We start from the raw sequence: 14568 nt of genomic DNA, 5'->3' as shown, positions 1-14568 counted from the left end.
GAGTAAAGGAGGCCATCTTTGTGAAAAGAAACCGTCCATCATTAAACGGGTGGAGGCCTCCGGGTTCAACTGTCCCCCTCTTACAATGCTGTGATTGCTAGTATCACTCAACCCCCTGTGAATAGTAAACAGCCATCAGTGTGCTAATGATCCATTGTTAGGCTGATGGTCCTTCTTGAGCATGTGATCAGCTGGTTTTGGTTGTCAGCAGCAAACTGGTTGATCCACTCTGAGAAGGTGCTATTTAAGAGACTGAGCTGAATACAGCACCTCAGACTGAGGAAGTCTCTTGGATGAGAGACGAAACGTTTCTATATTTTTTTGCTTTGTTTTATTTTTTTTGAATGTCCAGAGGACCAGATTGAACTTTTTTGGAAGCTTGTAAAAAGTTTAGTATATATCCTAATACATATTTCAGATGGATTATTTATACTACTATTTTCTAAGATGTCCTACATTTTGGTCACATTTTGCAGTGTTCAAGCCAGTATGTTTTTTTATTTTTATTTTGGCTATTCTGACCCACAATCCCCTCTACAGCTGAAGATTTATCACATGATTAATCAGTTGCAAGAGAACAGACCAGTCACATTATGTGTAACAGAGAATACTTGATTTAAATATTTCATGCAGTTTGTGCACATGATAACTGTTCGTTTTGATATATTTCAGCTCAGGAAGATATTCCAGTCCCAAGGAGTGACTATGATCATCTCAACCTGAGGCACCATCAACTTCAGGATGAATATGTCAACCTGTTAAACAAACTGCAGTCTGAAAATCAAAAGTTAAAGGATGAACTGGAAAAAGTTAAGTTTTCTTATGCAACTGTTAAGTGCAACTTTGGTAAACTGTTTTTTCTCACAGGACTTTCGGCTGTTATCTTATCTCAAAAATATTTTATGTTATCGCAAAAAAAGAGAAATGTAAGTAAAGTGTGATGTGTGTATTTATTTTTTTCCCCACAGTGTAAATACAGCACAGCAATAAAGCACATAATTAAAACAAATAACGTAATATTTCAAAGAGAGGCTACTGTAAGTACCGGTATATGTATTGGAAGCCTATAAAAATATGTAACAAATATTAACATATTTATAAAATGATTTCTTTAAAACAATCAACATCAGAATTTTGGAGAACTATTAATTGAATAAAAGCAAACAACAGATCATCTAACAGCCAGGTAAGTCCACAATGTAACAGAACAGAACAAAAGATTACACTTCTTACTTCCTCATATTTGAACTCATGGAATTTGACATCCAGGCCTAAATTCTCTGACACAGAAATCTTCATGACTTTTATCCATAAAATCTGTGTAAGCTTGTCATGCTGTTTCCTCCCATGTTTTTCCTCACACCACAGATGGGACATTTAGTGTGTATTGGCTGTTTTTTGCATTATCAGATATGTTTTGGTGATCTTGTCAGATGTGTCGCATAATGAAATTTAGTGCTTGTGACCCAACCAGCCCTATGGATGTGCCACTTTGTGACTGTTGTCGGGTTACAGCTTCCAGTTTACATTGATAGGTTGAGTTTTTTAGTCTCTGAAATGTTTCCTCACATTTCACCTGCAGTTCCTCAGGTGTGAGGTCCCTGGATGATGTGTTAAATAAAGGAGTGAAGGACTCCGGTAAGGATGGATGTTCCTCTTCGTCGTCAGAAGATGCAGTGTCTGTGTCACTAAATATTCTCCAGACTTGTCAGCAATGCAGCATCTCTGGGTCCAAAGAAAATATATCAGAGTACAGAGCAGTATTTCAAAGCTTAGCACCAGTGCATATTAAATATCATGAAAATGGAACAGAGGAAAACAAAAAGAGTAAAGAGAGGACAAGGCTAATGATTTATACCTTTCCATCTTTGTCTCGGTCTCTGAATTTGTTTAGTGTATGCACAAATGCAGAAGGAACGAAATCAGGACTCTGCCAGTCCAGCAACGTCTCTCCTGTAAAGAAAGAACACGCGTAAACGTTTGTTTATTAGCAGCTAGCTAACAACTAGTTAACAGCTATAAATTGTGGGTCTATGATTTACAAACAACTGTTGATAACAACAAGAGTTTCTATGGAAATAAAGGTATAAACGCATAGCCTTACCTGATATAAAATGGGCACCGCAGACCCGTGCATTTTTTAATATTATCCTCTGTCCAATCCACCTGTTTGACAGCCTGAATCCACAGCCGCCTTTGGTGGCTCTGAAACTGTCGATTACCCCTTGGTATACGGTAGAATTTAAGCCCATCCTTTGAATCCTGGTTTGAACAACCGTAAACACAACAACCCGACATTTGGATTCTGGTGATGGTACTTATTTAGCGTTAGATTCTGTGTTATGTTGGAAGACCGGCTGGGTTTACCATCCGAAGTAGTACTTTCGTTGCCACGATGCACGCACAGCCGTCTTTGTTTACTAACACTGAATGGGTCTATATATATATACATATCAACATAAGCAGAGTTTCTTTGAAGTTATGAATAGTGTCATCAAGGTACCAACCTTGTGAGCTTGTTTACATCATATCATTGTTCAGTCTGTTGCCTTAATGCCTTTCATACACTCCAGGACGTGGCTGGGTCCATGTGAAGTCATTTATGAAGTGTCTTAATGAAGTCGTCAATTTCTGTCATATCAATAAGAGATGTGGTCATCCCATTCTCATTGAAGATCTTAATCACCGCCAGGAACACAAACACATACTTAACTCCGGCTTCTCGCAGCTGTCGCCAGGCATCTGAGGACTACCTCTTTCTAACGACTTCTGCAGAAAAATCTTAGTCCATCCATCCATTTTCTTTACCCGCTTATTCCATTTTGGGTCATGGGGGTCGCCGGTGCCCATGTCCAGCAATCACTTTGCGAGGGGCAGGGTACACCCTGGACGGGTCGCAAGTCCATCACAGGGCCACATAGAGACAAACGAGACAAACAATTATTCACTTTCTCACTCACACCTAGGGACAATTTAGAGTTACCAATCAGCCTAACATGCATGTTTTTGATCTGTGGGAGGAAACTGGAGCACCTGGAGAAAACTCACGCATGCACGGAGAGAACATGCAAACTCCACCCAGAAAGGCCCCTGGACCGAGGTTTGAGCCAAGGACCTGCTCACTGAGAGGCAGCAGCTCTACCAGTTGCGCCACCATGCTGCCCGCAGAAAAATCTTGGTAGAATGAAATTCTGCAATATTCTACTTGGATTGCTCCTTTATTCCTCGCAGCGTTGAGAATCTTTTGTTCATCGGAGTAATTCTGTAGTCTCTCACCAGGACTGCTCGTGGGTCATCTCTGCCATTGTGCACTGCTGGAGATCCCAGGCAATGCGATCTTTCGCTTATTATCCGCGTCTGCTGCAGTCCCAAAACTTTTGGGATCCAACCCTTGAAGAAAGATGCTGGCTCTCTGCCTTCGATACCTTTTTCAGTCCTGTAATCTTGATGTTCTGGCACCTGTTTTAAATTTCAAAACTGTCCAAGTCCTTTTAATTTTTTTCTCCATAATATCCAATCTGGGTGCGCTTCTAGTGGATGCCTCCTCCAGATCAGAAATACACTGTTCAGTGGCAGTTATTCTTTGCACCATATTGTCAAATTTTTCTGAGCGCTCAGGTACTGGTTTAAGAATGGCATCTATATTTTATCCAGCATTTCTTCAATATTCTTGGTAATTCGTTCCACTATGTCTTCTTTAGTTTCTTTCACATCACTCACTATGCTCCCCTGCTCCATGTCATCAGCCACAGCCGGATCCCAGTCGTCCTGATCAGCCACAGACATGCCAACATTGGAATTATCTTTCCAACCTCCTTTCTTCTTTTTGCCCGGTGCAGCAGGTGCAAAGAAGTTTTCCAAAGACATGTCGAAGTTGATCACAGCTATTTTTCACTTCACATGGTAGATGTTTACCTCAAATAATAGTTTTACCTCGACCCAGAGAGGAGATGAAAAGTAAGTGTCTATTCAGCAGTGTGCATCACGTGATCTCCATTCATTTTTCATTATTTTCTACAGGCTAACCCTGACCCTTACCCTAAACCTAACCATTATCAATACATATCTAACCATAAACCTAACCATTACTAGTACATACCCAATTCTAAACGTAACCCATCCTCATTTCACACATTAGTCCTAAACCTAACCCCTGACCCGCCAACAACACAAACCTTATGGGGAACGGACTTTGGTCCCCACAAAGAGCAGTTGGTCCTCACAATGTAGTATGGGTTGAAAATAAAATTGTTTCAATAAGGAAAAAAAATCAAACCAACATTCCTAGTATCGCCTCTGGTTCTGTGTCAGATGAGACAACTTTAAAAAAGTCACTAGAACCTGATTTATGTTTGGAATGTTTTTATCCTGTTGAGCTCTCTGAATTGTCACAAATAATAGCTTCATCCAAACCATCCACATGTCTACTAGATAGCATCACAAACAGCGTATTTAAAGAGGTATTTCCCTTCATTAATAACCACATCTTGGATCTACTTCATTTGTCTCTAATAAACGGTTACGTACCACAGAGTTTTAAGATTGCTGTAATTAAACCTTTACTTAAGAAACATAATCTTGACTCAGGAATCCTAGCCAATTATAGACCTATATCTAATCTAACTTTCATCTCAAAAATTCTACAGAAAGTAATTGCTGGTCAGTTATGTGATCATCTGCAAATAAATAATCTGTTTGAAGAGTTTCAGTCAGGTTTTAGAGCTCACTGTAGCACTGAAACTGCACTGGTGAAAGTTACTAATGATATTCGCATGGCCTCTGAGAATGGACAGGTGTCTACACTGGTCCTGTTAGACCTCAGTGCTGCATTTGATAGAGTCAATCATAATATTCTATTACAGAGACTTGAATATGATGTTGGAATTACAGGAACAGCTCTGAATTCCAGAATTGCGCCGCTCAAGTTGGCTGTATGTTGGAGTAGCTCTCACATTCATTCTGAGATTTTGCTTTTGAAAACTTTAATTACTCTTTTTTCTGAATGTAAATCACTTTTTTTGGATGATTACTTCGTCTGGTATCAGATGCTATGCTGCTGGAAGGATTTTTATTGAAACCTTTTTTACTTTTGGACATTTGTTATGATGCGTAACCATAACAACAGGGTGGTTTTTTACAACTGAAAGCAGCTGATTAACATCTCAAAAGCTCAAATCTTAACTACAGCACCAAATCCCAAATGAGTTAAAAAAAGGAGGTGCCATGGATGCATTCCCGTCTACCTGGAGGCAGTGCTTGAGTTCCTGACTGCAGATATATTGGAGGTAGCAGGAAATGCAGCTCGTGACAGCGGGAGGACCAAGATCATCCCCCGGCACCTGCAGTTAAGTCTGCAGCAACAAGGGGCTTGGCAGGCTGCTGGGACAAATGGCCATCACTCAAGGAGGAATTCTGCTAGCATTCAGGCAGTCCTACTGCCCAAGAGGACTGAGAGGTCTGCTGGGTCTGGGTGGAAAGATCGACATCTGTAGCCAGTTTATTTGGATCCGCTGTGGGACGGACTGCTACAAGAGATCCTTCCTGCCCAAAGACATCAGCATCTAGAACATCTCTAATTAAAGCTGCAAGCAACATTGAAGGCCCTCGCAGCAAAGCATCGCTCCGACCTTATAGTGACCGCGGGAGCTACAAGGACTACGCCCAGTCACGTTGCGAACACTCTCGCGCCCGTCCTCTGCTCGTTCAACAGGTTGCGCATTCGCCGAACCTTCAACATCACCTGCGACATCACCTGTGACTGCGGGAGCTCCAGCAACACCTCCCAGTTGCCATCGCGAATGCTCTCATTCCATTCCCGCACGCGTCCACCAGGGTGCGCATATGCTGAATTTTGCAATCACCTTCCGCTCATATCAGTATGAGTCTTGTAGTGATGTAGGGTTAGGTTAGCTTAGGAGCTCCACTACAATCAATATTTAATAACGGGTTCTCTCTTTTTCGAGCTACTTGACAGATATGTGACAGAGGTACTGTGTTGGAGATGGTCTAATCAGTGACATGAGACGTTAATTTTCTTTGACCCATCAAAATGAATGTGGTCATTTATTAACAGAATCAAATTTTAACATCAAAACATTGTACACTTGATTATTCCGATCGGCTCTGATTAATAAAACTTGGCACGTTTTACTTAATAAAAACAACAGACATTTCCTTAGATCTTAAATTACTGTCTGCAGACTTTTAGCTTCTCTTTTTACTGGCAAGATAGAAATAACAGTTTTAAAGATGGGGAATGAAGGAGTTTGAATGGAGAGAAAAGATGGATGAGGATGTATGTCTGTAAACCAGAACAACACGCTCCTTTCAAGCGCAGTTCGCCCGCAGTACACTGGTAGTGAAGCTCGTGACGACTCTTTACCTTGGCAGAGGATGAATCAGCTGCGGTCAAGAGGTCCCTGGCACGCTACCTTTCAGCGTCTCCTCAGGGCGGCTGCGACTTGGCAGAAGTCGTGAGATAATTCGTTCCACAGAACAAACTTCCTCAGCAGTTATAGGGCGTTAGCCGGGTGGAGCCACAGCGAGGCGTCGTGGCTCCGACAGGAACTCCAGCCGAACTCCATCAGAACCAGAAGAACTAACGGGACTCTGAGAAGACTCAGAGGAACTCAGAACTTCTGTTCTCCAGCACTCGAACTTCTCCCCACTAGAACTTCTGTTCTTCCCCCAGAACTAACTGGAACTAGGAAGTGTCGACTTTTAAAGAGTTCTGCTTCCGGTCCCTTTTGGGAAGTCCTGATTGGTTGAAAGAACCAACAGGGGTGTGGTTTTAGTGACGTCAGAGGGTCACTACAAGTCAGAGAAACAGCGAAGATGTTTAGGAACAGACAGATAAATGTTTAGGAACAGACAGAGAAATGTTTTGGAGAAATGACAGACTTGCAGGTGCCAGTTTCTTGTTTCTGTCTGAGAGGTTTAAAAACATGACAGTTCGTTCCAATAAACTTGTTTGCGACTGTCTCCGACTTTTGACCGACATCACACCTTTCTCATTTCAGACGGAAGGTCAAAAAATGCATAATTACTTTGTAACAGACATTTAACTTGATTTCTACTTTGAATGAGGATTAAAAATCATTAATACTGTTTCACAGTTGATTTAAAATGAGTGGTTCACTTCACATTTAAAAATGATTTGAACTAAACACACTTTTGATTATCAAGACATTTGTAAAAATAGTAATGATAATATAAAAAGAGAGTGTTCTTTCAATTGATTAGTTCAGGATACAATTAGAAAGTCTCTGGATGAGCTAATTTGTATTTCTGGATTCAAATCAATGAAATAACAGTTCCTGTCCCATGAAGGTCTTCAGAGGCAGGTTTTGACCGGAGGCCGAGTTCACTACAGTCTGGCTGCAAGCCTTACAAGTTTGGCTAAAATCCAACCTTCCAGACATGACTTATTGTCACTTCCTGTTTTGTTGCAAATGTAAAGGACTTCTTTTAGACTTTTCAACATGTCATATGTGGTAATGAACAGTTAGCAAATACGGTTTCAGAATTATATCTTACGCAGTGCCAAGCTGGAAGAGTCGCCCAATAATCATCAGTTTCTTCTCCAAGTGGGCCGTGCTTAAGTCAAGTCATAAATCAACAATATCGTGTGTCTACAAATGCTCACTGATGAAGCATAAAAAAATCTGGTTTAGATCAGATCATGTATCACTGAGATATAACTGATAGAATAATGTAGGGGGTGCACTTGAGTCATATGTTAAACCACAAAATCAATGTGTCTTTAAGTGCTCACTGATCATGCACAATACATCTGGTACATATTGTATGATATTTCACTGAGATATAACAGTTTGAATAATCTAGGGGGCGCACTTGAGTCAAAAGTTAAAAAAACAATACCAATGTGTCTATAAGTGTTCACGAACGACGCACCCAAAATCTAGTTCCGATCAGATGATATATCACTAAGATATAACTTTTGGAATAATCTAGGGGGCGCACTCGAGTCAAATGTTAAATAAAAACAGAAATGTATATAGAAGTGCTCACGGATCACGCCCAAAAATCTGATGCAGATTGGATAATATATCATTGAGATATAACTGTTTGAAGAATCTAGGGGTACACTTGAGTCATATGTTAAACAACAACACCAATGTGTCTAAAAATGCTCACAGATTAAGCACCAAAAATCTGGTGCGGCTAGGATGATGTATCATTGAGATATAACTGTTGGAATAATCTAGGGGGCGCACTAGAGTCATATGTTAAACCACAATATCAATGTGTCTAAAAGTTCTCACTGATGACACACAATAAATCTCGTGCAAATTGGATGTTGTATCACTGAGCTATAACTGTAGGAAAAATGTAGGTGGCGCTGTGGAGGCTATTGGCCACTTATCATGGATACCTGTTCCAAGGGGCGGATCATGGTCGATCATAGTGATTTGTTGCACCTCGGCTGAAATCTGTGCAATTTAGAGCCAAACGTATTGCAAAGGCGTCACTTCTTAATTCGTCACGCCACCACACCCACATCCTCTAGCAAAAACTGTTTGCGCTTTAAATACTTTAAATACTTTTAATTTAAGAAAATACTTTTAATACTTTTAATCGCTTTGGGAGGAGTTCTGCCCGGCTTTCGGGCAGTTCTACAGCCCGGGGGAACCGAGATGCCAGCCGAGTCTGGGTGGACGGATTGAACGGCATCTGCAGCCAGTTTCTTAGGATCCACTGTGGGATGGAGCTTTACAAGAGATCCTTCCTGTCTACAGCCATCAGTATCTGTAACATCTAATGAAATGAGGATAACGAGTGACAACAGCAAATAATTTCCCTTTGGGATTAATAAAGTATTATTTTTATTTTTTTATTTAAATCAAGTCAGACCATATTATCTGTCTTCTAACACAGGACCATCCTGATTAGATCAATGGTGTCAAAGAGGGAGCATTCCAATTTAAAAAAGAGACTTCCTGTTTTTTTTTTTTGGGGGGGGGGGGCTTTGATGACGTCAAAATATGACCACAGTGAATCGTCGGGCATCTAACAGGGATGAGTCATGCCAAGTCTCGTGCATTTTGGTTTTTCAATGTGAAAGTTACAGCGTTTGGAAATTTATGGCGTGAAGCACAACTTTGAGGCCTGGCCACGCCCCTTTAACATATACGAAAACACAAGCTTTTGATAATGTGTGTGTGTTTTGGTGTGCTTGTGTGTAAATGTTTGTTGGGTGGTAAAGAAGAAAAAAGACTGATGAAGTGATGTGGTAACAGACAAACATAAAAGAGAAAAGAGTAAAATAATTTCAAAAATAAATTAATTAAAAAAAGGAAAAGAAAGGAAAGGAAAAAATAAACAAACAAAAAAAAAGAATAGCTGTGACACCGTTCACCTTCACCAGTGCAGACACCTTACCGAGCTGTGCTTTACATTTTATTTACAAATGCCAGTTAATTTACCTCCAGTGTTACAAGTGTTAAACCAGGACTGCTCAACTAAACTGCCCAGGGGGCCACAGTTACTGAAAGCCAAGTGCTCAGGGGTCAGATATCCACTAGTTCATATCATTAAGTTACTTTGTTTTATAGTTGAAACTAGTTATGTTTTAAAAGAATGAACCCATTGGTGGACTGAACTTAGCTCACCTGTGGGCCTGATTTGGCCCGCGGGCCGTCAGTTGAACAGCCCTGCTTCAGACTAACCCGTTGTTCCTTTTAATAAAGCCACGGAGTGATGTCTCATTCCCTGAACAACTGACCATTAACACTTTGTATAAAGTTTATCTACTTGTACAGCCACCGTAGCTCTGACGCCCTCAGACATGTATTTCCTCCTGGTTGGAAACAAAACTCGCCTCCGATCGAAGATCTCTTTTGGAAATTGATCGTTCACACTGAAGTCCGTCCCACGCAGCTCTCTGCCCCGACCTCTGACCTGCTCTTTTTGTTTATAATGTTCAAATTTAGCTATAATTGGCCGAGGTCGCTTGTTCTCGGGCTTCTTACCTCCGAGCTGATGAACGCGATGGAATGTGATGTTTTTTACTGTCTCACTTGGGAGTTTCAGCTGATGTTGGATAAACTCACAGATCGTAACTTCAGCATCCTCTCATTCTGGGATCCCTGAGAAGACAAGATTGTCTCTCATGCTCCGAGCTTGAATGTCCAGGATGGATTCCTTCATTTTCCTGTTTTCTCCGGTCAGCTGCGACATCTTCTCGGTGAGTTCTTTGATGTTACCCCTCAGAGTTTGGTTCTCTGCAGCGAGCGACGCCACCTGAGCTTGGCTGAACTCCAGAGACTCCCTCAGTGCTTGAAACTCCTTGTGTAGAACCTCCACCAGGGCCAGCCGGGTATCTAAGCTGGTTAGCTTTTTGTCTATAGAGCCCAGGACATCAGTGAAGCTTTTCTCTGGAGAGGTGGACGTGCTGGTTGAGCTCTCCAAACGCGTGCGTTTAGGAGTTGGTGTTGCCGTGGATGAGGTGTTTTTTTGTGGTTTACCCATCACGATGTTTTCAAAACACTCGTCCACGTATCTCTCCAGACTGTCCAAGGTTTCCTCGTCCAGTTTGGTTTATTGAAACAATATGCAGTGGTTATTATTAACATTATTGATGCTTGATTGTAATATATAGGCTTGTTTTACCTGAGTCGAATCATTTTGTTTAGCAGTATCCTGCCATGTTACTTACATAGCACAGCTCTCACTTGACCTCAGCAGCTCATCACCAGGTGCACCCTGATTACTCTCCCAGCCTCTTAGCGCTCCCAATTAGTTATATCTCAGTGATATATCATCCGATCTACGCGAGACTTTGGGTACGTCATTAGTGAACACTTATAGACACACTGGTATTGTTGTTTAACTTTTGACTCTAGTGCGCCACCTAGATTATTCCAACAGTTATATCTCAGTGATACATCATCCAATCTGAACCAGAATTTTTATGCATAGTCAGTGACCAAGTCTAGACACATTGATATTGTGGTTTAACATATGACTCAAGTGTGACCCCTACATTATTCCAAGAGTTATATCTCAGTGAAATATCATCCGATCTACACCAGATTTTTGGTATGTCATTAGTGAGCACTTACACACACTGGTATTGTTGTTTAACTTTTGACTCCAGTGCACCCCTACATTATTCCAACAGTTGTATCTCAGCGAAATATCATCCAATATGTACCAGATTTATTGTGCATGATCAGTGAACACTTATAGACACATTGGTATTATTCTTTAACATTGGACGCAAGTGTGCCCCCTACATTATTCCAACAGTTAGATCTCAGTGAAATATCATCCAATCTGAACCTGAGTTTTTGTGCTTTATCAGTGAGCACTTGTAGACACATTGGTATTGTTGATTCATGACATCACTTAAGCCCCACCTTCTCAGAGAATAAACTGTTGATTATTGGATGACACTTCCAGCTTCGCACTGTGTGAGATATTAGACTGAAACTTTGTTCGTTAACTGTTGATTACCACACATGACATGTTGAAAAGCATAAAGGAAGTGCTTGTCAAACATTTGCCACAAAACAGGACGTCACCATAACTCCTGTCTGGAAGGTTAGATTTCGCGTATACTTATAAGACCTGCAGCTGGACAAGTAACGACATGGACGGAAGGCAATGTCGAAGATTCGGGAAATGTGCGCCGTGGTGAACGCGTACAGGATTGGCACGAGAGCATTCACAATGGCGACTGGGTGGACTAGCTGGAGCTCACGCAGTCGCCGTAAGGCCGGAGAAACGCTTTGCTGCGAGGGCCTCCAATGCTGCTTGCAGCTTTAATTAGAATTGAAATTGGTTTAATCATCTCTATCTGATAGATTCTAATTTGTAAATGTAAATAATAAATCTTCTTCATACATCAAAGTTAGTCGTGGAGTTTTTCAAGTTTCAGTGCTTGGGACAATACTCTTTACTATGTACAGTATATGCTTCCATTGGGTAATGTTATTAAACAGCATGGGATACTTTTTCATCGTTATGCTGATGACACACAATTACTATATATTTGTCCATTAAACCCAATGAATCCAATCAGCTACTTAGACTACAAGCATGTCTTAAAGACATGAAAACATGGATGGCCCTAAATTTTCTGCTTTTGAACACAGACAAGACTGAGGTTTTGGTTTTTGGACCTGAGCACCTTAGGAATGAATGTTTCAGTCTTTCTCCCTCCTTAGATGCATTAATCTGACCTCCAGCTCTAATGTTAAAAATCTTGGTGTTATTTTTGATCAGGACATGTCTTTTATCCCCCACATTAAAAACGTTACTAGAACTGCCTTCTTCCACCTGCGTAATATCACTAAAATTAGAAACATCTGATCTAAAGATGATGCAGAAAAACTGGTCCATGCATTTGTCACGTCTATACTGGACTATTGCAATGGTTTATTATCTGGGTGTCCAAATACTTCTTTAAAACGTCTTCAGTTGATCCAAAATGCTGCTGCCAGAGTTATAACTGGAGTTAAGGTCGGCTTGTCATGCTGTTATAGACTTAGACTACTAGAGGTCAAACTAACCATTCCTTAAATGATTTGCTAAAATTGAACAGTTTTCATTTGATATTATTTCTTTCTTAACATGTGATTCTTGACCTGCCATTGTGTATCTGTTTCTCTCAAACCCAGCCAGTCGAAGCAGATGTCCACTTGTCCTGATCCTGGTTCTGCTAAAGGTTTCTTCCTCGTGAGGGAGTTTTTTCTTTCCACTGTCGCCTTCATGCTTGCTCAAGATGAGAGTTCTGCGATGGAGTTAAACTCCAAAGCAGTCTGCTCCTCAGATAAATGTTAAATTATTATTTTATATATGATTGTTTCTGTTCAGTGCTCTGAGATGACTTCTGTTGTGACGGTGCTATATAAATAAACTGAATTGAATTGAAAAACTGGTCCTCACAAAGTCACTTAAACAAGCACACACACGCACACACACGCACACACACGCACAAGGTATTTCCAATTCCCCCTCTGCAGCATAAGGGGCAAAAACATTATAGCCTATAGGCTGATGTCCCCTGTCGCTAAGGGAATAAAATTTTTAATGTTTTTAATTTTCAATATGAGTGTTTTTCTGGACTGGAATTGAACAAGGAATGTAACCATCTGTCATCTTTACCCTTCTTCTTCCTTTTTGGGTTGCGGGGGTCACTGGTGCCCATATCCAGCAGTCACTGTGCGGGCGGGGACACCCTGGACAGGTCTCCAGTCCATCACAGGGACACATAGAGACAAATGAGACAAGCAACCATTCACTCTCACCTAGGGACAATTTAGAGTTACCAATCATACTAACATGCATGTTTTTGGTCTATGGGAGGAAACCGAAGAAAACCCATGCATGCACGGAGAGAACATACAAACTGCACCCAGAAAGGTCCCTGGCTGGGAATTAAACTGAGGTGTCCTGCTCGCTGAGAGGCAGCAGCTCTACCAACTGAGCCACCGTGCCGCCCAACAGGGAATGTAAGTAAACCTTAATGTTTTGCTGCTACATATTCAAGTGGGTAGAAATTACACTGAATAAGAGATGTTTCTAATATTGAAATCAAAACTAAAAGTGTGATTAAGTGTTTGGTTATTGTACAAAAGTCTCATTTGACCTCCTGATTCCTCTTTTCATGTTTCATTATTTTACCCCTGGAAGCCATTATGGTGAAAAAATAGCCATGCATTTATGTTTTGTTTTTTTTTGGTATCTATTTATTTACATTTTGGTGGGTCATTAAACACAATTATTTTCTGACAAAACCCCAAACCTTTTCTTTTTTTAAATTATGTTTATTTTATCAGAATTTTTATGAAATGATCTGAAATTTAATACAGTTGTTGCCTTTTTGCTTGGTCTGTTCAACGGAAGCAGAGGAAACATAAACTGTGCAGTGGCATGTGTGTGTTCTGATGGTTTCATGGAAGAAGCAACATGTATAAATGTGCTGACAGTACCAGAGCTGAGAGGGCAGACTGTTGTCCTTGCAGACGGTGCACACAGCGTGCACACTCCTTCCTGCAGTCTGTACCGAGCCCCAGGGACACGCACGAACCCAGAACCAGCATCCACAGGCAGCTGCTCTGTGCCATCACAGCCACGGACTGAGAACACAAGAACTTCACACATTATTAGCAAAAACATGACCTGCATGAAGCTGCTGAGAAAACTAACGTTAGACACTGCACGTTTTATATCTTGTTCGTTTTGTTTTGTTTTCCTTCTGTTTTCTTGTCTATGATCTTGTTGCTGCTGTACAAGATTTTAACGAGATTGTCTTTTCTCTCATCTCTTGTTTCATCAGAAAAAATATAACTCAACTGATAGGTTATAATTAAAATGATAGGTTATAATTAAAATGATAGGTTATAATTAAAATGATAGGTTATAATTAAAATGATAGGTTATAATTAAAGTAAACCTGTTGTATTAACATGAACATCGTGTGTGACAGTAAAAGTGTTTGCGTGATAAAGTTCTTAAACGATAATAAATATTAAAGCTTTTATAATCATTCTTACCTCCGCGAGAGTTGAACCTAAAAGGCTTCTGATCCTGGTCCAACCG

The 14568-nt window shown here is 40.7% G+C and overlaps 1 protein-coding gene across 1 annotated transcript in view; it reads right to left on the bottom strand.

The window, feature by feature from the left end:
• Nucleotides 1-14096, bottom strand: part of LOC119414367 (proenkephalin-A-like) — an 82601-nt gene extending 68505 nt beyond the window's left edge. Inside the window, exon 1 of the mRNA XM_037681457.1 lies at nucleotides 13959-14096. Within this exon, the coding sequence (XP_037537385.1) occupies nucleotides 13959-14093 (135 nt within the window). The 5' untranslated portion in view covers nucleotides 14094-14096. The remainder of the gene's footprint in view (nucleotides 1-13958) is intronic.
• Nucleotides 14097-14568: the final 472 nt, after the last annotated feature.

The sequence above is a fragment of the Nematolebias whitei genome, chromosome 9, assembly GCF_014905685.2.
Source record: "Nematolebias whitei isolate Nwh7 chromosome 9, NemWhi1, whole genome shotgun sequence".
Lineage (NCBI taxonomy): Eukaryota > Metazoa > Chordata > Actinopteri > Cyprinodontiformes > Rivulidae > Nematolebias > Nematolebias whitei.
Note: the sequence above shows the minus strand (reverse complement) of the source record. Positions and strands in the feature narration are given on the sequence as shown.